Raw genomic sequence first — 7,871 nt, 5'->3', positions numbered from 1 at the left:
ATGATTAAAGGTACGTTCAATCTGTTTTATTATATATGTTAACTATTCAAGTTTGTCTTGTCCCATATTTCACATCTTCAGTTGTTTTCTTGTAAACTTCTCGTTACAAGTTGGCAGTTCTGTCTAGTTGCAATGAATAATGTTTCTTTATTCTTTCTTTCTGTGTTAGTCTGTTATTCAATGTTCGATTTTATTTTACATTGTACTTATCCCATTTTTTCTCTTTTTCTCTTTCATGTACCTTGCGAGCATACGATGACCAAAAAAGTCATTGTATAAGCCAACACACGTGTATTTTTCACAAAGCCGCGAAACAGAACAAGTATTTTTATAAGTGCGTAAATAACAATCGGTCGTTGAAGCTAAAAAAATGTGAGAACAGTGATAATAAGGCGAAGAAAGTAGACGACGATTCCGGATGAAGAATATAGCGGAAATTATGTGTTAATTGCACAATGGATGAAGGTTTGAAGTTGACACTATCAAAAGGGAATGGTAAGATGCAATAGTAATATTGCTAGGTTTTATAGTGTCAAAAGGTAAGATCAAGGAATAAGGATTATATGAACCTATATTGTCACAAATACTGTATTCACTGAAAATTCTATCCGCTTTCTACCCCCAATGTGTCCTGCACTGGGGGTGCCTGGCGTAACTTCGAGTTGACCTGGGCCGCCCGAGGAATTATGTCGTTGGTGGCTCGTGTACTTCTCACACACCTCTCCTCGCGCAAGGTTTTCCGTAGGTCTACACTCGAACATGCAACATGGGACAGCATGAATCTTCAGCTGAAGCCGGACGGGTGTATTCCGAAATTACAGAATTACAGAAAACGTATATGGGACATGTTGAAGAGATATAATGCATTTTATTTGCTCGCATGTTAGTCCAATACACAATTTAACATAGTTTCAATAATATTATATACATATTCGTTCGAGTCCTCAGTTCTTCTTATACTCAATTCGCTCCACCTTGACGTCATCCCCGACCAGCTGGTAGACGTACGTGACCACGGTCGTGCTCTGGATGTCCATCAGCACAAACGACGGAATGACGGCCGAATCCAGCGCCGAGTACGACCCGGTCGCCGAGCCCGGGTTGATGTAGAACTTGTTCTCGTGCTCGTACGCCTCGAACTTGTGGGTGTGGCCCGAAATCAGAATGTCCACGTCCAGCTGGCGCTGAATCAGCGCAAGAGCTTCCGGATCCCCCCAGGGAACGACCTGGTGGCCATGCGTCAACCCCACCCGAAACTGGCCCACGGTGACGATCTTCTGGTCCGGGTAGTTCATGTTCTCGTCAAAGTCACCCCGCACGATGTGGACGTCGTTGGCCAGCGTCTTGAGATAATCGTACGACTCTTTGCTGCAAAGATTGCCCGTGCACAGGATGTGGTGGATTCGGCCGGGAACGAGCAGCTTTTTGAATTTGGCCGGCAGACTGCTGGTGCGCTGGGGAATGTGAAGATCGCCTAGCACCAGCACCAACATTTTGCGTCCGGTTACGGTGATGGTGACGGATTGGACAGTCAATTAAAATCTTGGATGATTTGGCGTTCCGGAATGAGCCCCGATTTTCCTGAAACAAAAGCCTCTGATTTTTTTTGTGATGCCCAATGCAACAAACAAACATACCTGGTAGCCGGAATTGACTTATTTACACTAATGATAGCGTAAATTCACGCAAATGATTTTGTTTTTCTGATAACGAAGATGAAAATAGTCCTCCTCCGCCTTTCGATTAGACACATCAGACAGAGAGACACAGAAAACACAGAAATGTCAAAACTGAAATAAAGGGATGCCAAACATGCGGAATGAGAAGCAAAATTCGCAGCTCCTCTTAAAATATCTGTTCATAAATAAATCAATTTTTATTTATTGTAAATTTTTATTTGATGGTCGAAAAAAAAGTTTATTTCTTTCCGTAACAAAGGTTCATAATCGTAATGATCATGCTTATTTAATTTTCATTAAAGCGATTGGATTTACAGATTTTTCTGCCTAGGATAAAGATACAGACGTGTGAAGATTTTCCGGCTGGCATCCCTGAAAATTATTGTCTGATGGTTGTGTCTTCTCTGACTCGGTTTGTGTACCGGGTGATCTTTAAAATTTTAACCCTCAATAACACACCTACAGATGATAAATAAATTATTATATAATAATTTTAGGAATTTTTACTTCTAAAATTGCGGGATGCTCAGGGGAAAACCATGTAATGACTTGCTGAAAAGCTGAGGCAACTTTGTGTAAAATCCATCATATGGGCCACTTAATTTACTGTTTAAGAATTTTCATTATTTTGAATTTTGTTTTCGGACAATTCTCCACCAGCTCACACAAAACCAGAAAAAGTCGACCCTCTTTGATTTACGAGAAACTTTGTCTTCGGATCCGGATCCGAGAACCATTTCTCGATATCTCGTGACGAAGGGGCGGTACGACCCCTTCCATTTTTGAAGATTCAAAAAAAGACGTGTTTTTCAACAAATTGCAGGCTGAAATGGTGATGAGATGGAAATTGATGGTTTCAAAGGGACTTATATTTCAAATTGGAAGCCAGATTTGATGGCGTACTCAAATTTTCTAATAAAACATATTGTTCATCGAGAAAAATACAAAAATGGTCAAAAATTCAAAATTCAAAAAATCTGCCATTTTTCGTTACCCAACTGCAATTTTTTGGCTCATGTCATTTTATGGCAAATTTAATGTGCTTTCCGAATCTGCAATAATCTGCAATTTTTTATTTAGAACAAAACTTGCATTTTAAAATTACATGTTTTTTGTAACTTTTCTCAGGGTTATTTTTTTGAATTCTACCAAGTTGTAGAGCAGTGGGTGACCTTAAACGGCCATGATCAACGACGATTCATTTTTTTCAAAACTTTGTTTATCTTAAAATCGCAATAACTCGTGATGGTTACGAACCCCTTTGTTTATACATTAAAATTTTGTAATTGTCTGCTCTACAACTTTGTACATTTCTTAAAAAAATACCCTGCAATGTTACAAAAACATGAAATTTTCAAATGAAAAATGTAATTCTAAGTAAAAAATTACTCCTCTCCGTTATTGTAGATTCGAACATACATTAAATTTTCCATAAAATGACATGTGCCAAAAAATTACAGTTCGGTAACGAAAAATGGCAGAATTTTTGAAACTGTTTTTGTATTTTTTTTCTATGAAGAATACGTTTTTTTTAAATCTCAGTACGCCATCATATCTAGCGTCCAATTTTACATAAAGACCATTTATTACCAAATTTCCTAATCATCTTTCTGTAATTGATTGAGAACAGGAGCTTGAATTCGTGATCTGCGACAAAAATTATCCCTTAGGACAAAGTTTCACGCAAATCGAAGAGGGTCCGGGGCAACTGCTGTGTGATTTTTCGGAGAATTACCCATTTGTATATTATACATTTTTGAATTTTTATAACTGTTGGCTTTCCGATATTTAAATCCATGATTTTTTTTATTTCCGAGTTTTTTTTTAATTTTACCTTTTTAAATTATTAAATTTTTGATTTTTAATATGATTGAATTTATAAATTATTGAATATTTGTATTTTTTGAGTCTATGATTGTTTAAAATCTGGTATTTAAAAGTATTTTTGAACTTTGAAATTTGGATTTTCTAGATTAAAAAAATATATATATATTTTTAAAAAGAAAACGGTTGCTTTTTGTTTGTAAATTTGATTTTCATTTTCTTTTTTCTAACAAATTAGTACATTGATTATTTTATATCAAATATAAAAAAATAACTATCTTCAAAATTTTAATGATTTAATGCAATGAAAAATAATTCAAGAATAGTTTTCTGGGATCATTTTATAATTGCCTGAAAACTTGTTAGAACATTATTGTCTTAGGTACACTATTGAAAAGATTTTTTTTACAGTGCAATAATTTTTTTGTTAAAACTTAGGTTTATTTGGTAACTATAATGAATACAAGACAACCCCGAGCAGACGGAAATAACTTCGGAATACCATATTTTGATATTTGAAAATACTAGGCTAATAACATTTTATGTTATTTATAACAAGATTTGTTATTCTTCGCTATGTTTTTTTTGTTATTGGATTGTTATTTTTAGTTTTTAGTTATTCTTAGAACAAATCTTTGTTAATATTTTTTATTATTTTAACAACTAATCCGATCATCCCAATAACTGTTGGAGTTATTCTTCCATCATGACAAAAAATGTTATTCCCAAGTTGTTTTTACTTTCAACAAATATCAGAACAATGGCAAAATTGATTTTTCAAGAAGATTCCATACTTGTTTATGTTATTTTAACAGTATTTTAACGTCTGCCCGGGACTTTAAAAGTGTTTACTACCCGTGTTCCCATAAATGTCTCATTTTCATTTTCGGCAAATTGGCAAAACTAAATACAAAACTAATATGATGTGATATTTCCAAAAAAAACCATTTCGCGTTTGCATTATTTTAAACTATATTTCATATCGAATAAATTGGTACACTGTGACAAATAGCCAACTAATGATTATTGATGAATTGTTTTTTCTTCTTCACGGTTTATTCTTTAAATCTTATCTCATGTTATCTTTAGTATTATGTTACTTTTTTTTTGCTGTCGCTGTTGCTTTGCTTCGGCTACCTGTGTGTTGTTTTTCTCTCTCTTTCTTTTAGTTTATTTTATTTCTTCATGGTGATGCGTGTTTTTTTCTCTTTCGCTCATCCAATTCGTGAACGACTCACGGTTACAGATTTGTGGTTGTGATGAAGTTTAGGTGCTGCCTTTTTTTTTGTTAAACTAATAATGAGCTAAACTAAAACGAAAAAAACACGATCTTCTATAGCTTGTAGGGTTAAAATATGTTTCATGTATAAAGAAATAAATTAATCGTTCGATCAGAGTGCGACGTTAGTTTTACTAGTTTTGCTCTCTTCTATTATTTTTGCTTCACTATTGTTGATTTGCTTTCACTCTGTTTCGCTTGTTTTTTTTGTTTGTTTTCTCTATAGGTTTGCTTTTGATCTATTTAACTTACTTACTGTACTGGTTATGTTTTAGTTTTAATAAATTACAGCTGGTGAATATTTGTTTTTTGTATTAACTTAAAAAATGTACAAGATTAATTTCAGCTAACAAAAATCTATTGCATCTCGCGTCAGTATTAGCGTCTATACAGGAAATTGGGGGGAAAATTATAACCTAGTAACAGTTTGCTTTCTTTTGTGTAATTTGTTGTGTGAGTGTGTGTGTGCGATATTATTTCTCTCTCCCTCTCCCGTTAAGCTGCTTTTGATTGGATTTGTGAGCCTGTTTTTTCACTTCTTCTGGAAGTTTGGAATGCTCTCTCGCTCTCGTTAGTTTTGCTGTGTGATTGTTTGTGTGTGCGAACCAAAAAAAAAAACAAATGACTGCACCTAAGATGTGTGTAAATGCATTTTTGAGCTACTCGAGGGCTCTTTTTTTGTTTGCTTTTATGCACGGTTTGTTTTGTTTAAGTATTTTCTTATTCCACTTTACACATACACATACGAGTTTTAGCTAGTAAATTTGCTTTTTTGTATTTTTTGTTGGACTTCAATTCTCGCACTACAATGCTGATTCCATTCTATAGTCTGTTTTTCATACTCAAAATTCATCGCATTATATTTATGTTTTCAGAAGGAAAAAAACCCAAGAAAATCTCTTTCCGACAAAATCACCTTTCCGTACTTTCTCTTACGCTTGCACAGTTTCGCTCTCATTGATCTTCTGCGAAAGAGATGGGAAAGCAAAGGAGCAAAACAGAAGAGAGGCACTTTTGCCGGAGAGAGAGATTCGTTCTTTGCTCTCTTTAAAAAATCTTGTTGTGAGGAGCCGAAAAAAGGGAGTTTAAAATGAATTTTTATTTAATTTTGAAGTTAAATAAAGTTATTTGAGATCAAGTAAATTAACAACACATTTTTAAGTGAAAATGGTTTCAGAATAGAGGGGTGTATTCTTCGGCTCCTCTCTTAGTTAAAATTTGGACGTTTACAAATAATTTCTTTTGCTCTGCGATTTTTTCACGTTTGTTAGGTTATCTTACAAAGTCGTAGTATTTTAAAATAGTTATCATTTGCATCCAATTTATCAGCGTTTTAAATAATTTTCCTTTGCGAATGAATGAAATACTATAAATCACGGTTGCACTGTGGTTTGCGGACAATATTTTTTCTTCTTGTTTTTGTGGTTTATGTCGATTTTACATTTGCTGCTTTTGTAGAATTATAGTACATCAATGTTATTTTTTTTACTGTTATATTTTTATCTCCTGCTTGATACTATGTTTGTGACGTGACGGCAAAATATCATCATCGTTGTTGATATTTTGCCGCTGAGCAAATCCGTGCCGACATTTGCTGTACAAATACATTTTTTAACGAACTGAAAGTTTGATCGACATTTTATTTAAAAAAAAGTTCTTTTTTCGGGAAAATAAAGCACAGTGGGCTTGTAGCTGAATTATTACAAAAAAAATGTTTGAGTTTAAAAATTTAAAATTAAATTTGTAGTTTTAAAAATGGTTATAGATTTGTAAGATAATAAAAAAACTAACTTTCAATCAGATCAAAAATGTTCAAATTTCTCAGTAAATGTTGGAAACGGACCGCCACTGTTATTCCGGGTTATTTCAAGTTTTGTTGGTTTTGCTCGCTGGATGTCGTGTGATTTTTGGGAAATATTTTTTTCTTTTGCCATTCATCTGCCGTGTGCTGTGCTTTCATGTAGAAATAATCTTACACAACCTCTCACGTTGGAAACTAAACAGTTCTCCTTTAACCTCCGAACGCAAAATAAACTCAAACAACAAAAAGACGATAACGACTGCCGAAACGTGTTAATTTTGCTTCTCAATATAAAAATTTCTTTTAAAGATATAAAACAGTTTATGCTTGTCTCCTTGATTTTTTGTTTCTCTCGTGTGATTTTGTTTTGTTTCTTGCTTCGTTTAAACGAAATTTATATACTTTTTTTTCTCTTTCTCTTAAATTTCTTCTCATAAAAAGGGGTGGAAGGCACTTTTTCTCTAAAATTTTGTTTTTGTCTTTTAATTAATTTAAATATATTTTCTTTACTCTCTTTTTTGTATTCTTTAAATTTTGCTTCTCTTTTTTGAACACATTGGCCGAAACGTTTACAGTATTTTTTGTTCTCTCTTTTCGCTACTCTAAAAGGTTTGTTTTTTTTTGTTGCATTGTTTGTCGCCTAAAATGATCGGTGTTAAGGTTGTGAGTGTACTTGCCAAAACTTGTTAATCTTCCGAAAGGAGCTCCTCTTGCTCGTGCTACTACCTAAAGATAAGTGTCTCGCCCTTTTTAACTACGGTTTTGTTTTTTTATCGCCGAAAAATTGTTGCATTCGGTTCTCTTCCGTTGATGTTTCGGAACTTTCACCTTTTTCTTCTTCAGGGACATAAACTGGTCTTTTCCGAACCAAAAAAATTAAGGAACAATTCAAAATTTATAAGAATAAAAGTTCTCAACATTTTTGCTAAACTAAAGGGGATTTTTAAAATGTTTTGCTTGCCGCGTTTGAAAAATACAATTTGGGCCAAACATTGTATTTTTTTTTGTTTTTCGGTTAAAATTTTGTTCTTTCGCCTAAAAATGTTTGTTTTTCTCTTTTCGCTATATAAATTTCACTTATGGAGGTTGTGTTTCCACATGACAAGAAGGCATTTTCTTTAAATATAAATATTTGTGTTACACTTCTTTTGCCGAGATTTTTATAACCTGCTCGCGCCATTTCTTAAACACTTTATTTTCATTCTCGTAAAAGTTCTTTTGTACATAGTTTGTTTCTTCCTCTCTTACTACGCTCATTTTTAGTTTTCCGAAGTAGGAGAAATAGGTT

The 7,871-nt window shown here is 33.6% G+C and overlaps 1 protein-coding gene across 1 annotated transcript; it reads right to left on the bottom strand.

Moving 5' to 3' along the window:
- Window positions 1-848: 848 nt before the first annotated feature.
- On the bottom strand, window positions 849-1,780 carry LOC120425589 (vacuolar protein sorting-associated protein 29). Its single transcript, XM_039590168.2, has 2 exons — window positions 1,638-1,780; window positions 849-1,581 (listed from the first exon to the last, which is right to left on the bottom strand). The coding sequence occupies exon 2, from the start codon at window positions 1,491-1,493 to the stop codon at window positions 945-947; it is 549 nt and encodes a 182-aa protein (XP_039446102.1). The 5' UTR covers window positions 1,494-1,581; window positions 1,638-1,780; the 3' UTR covers window positions 849-944.
- Between the last annotated feature and the right edge of the window lie 6,091 nt (window positions 1,781-7,871).

Source organism: Culex pipiens, chromosome 3, assembly GCF_016801865.2.
Source record: "Culex pipiens pallens isolate TS chromosome 3, TS_CPP_V2, whole genome shotgun sequence".
In the NCBI taxonomy this organism is placed as follows: Eukaryota; Metazoa; Arthropoda; class Insecta; order Diptera; family Culicidae; genus Culex; species Culex pipiens.
Note: the sequence above shows the minus strand (reverse complement) of the source record. Positions and strands in the feature narration are given on the sequence as shown.

What these genes read in the sequence shown, in the direction of transcription:
- LOC120425589 (XM_039590168.2), bottom strand. Translation starts at nt 1,493, where the DNA reads ATGTTGGTGCTGGTGCTAGGCGATCTTCACATTCCCCAGCGCACCAGC.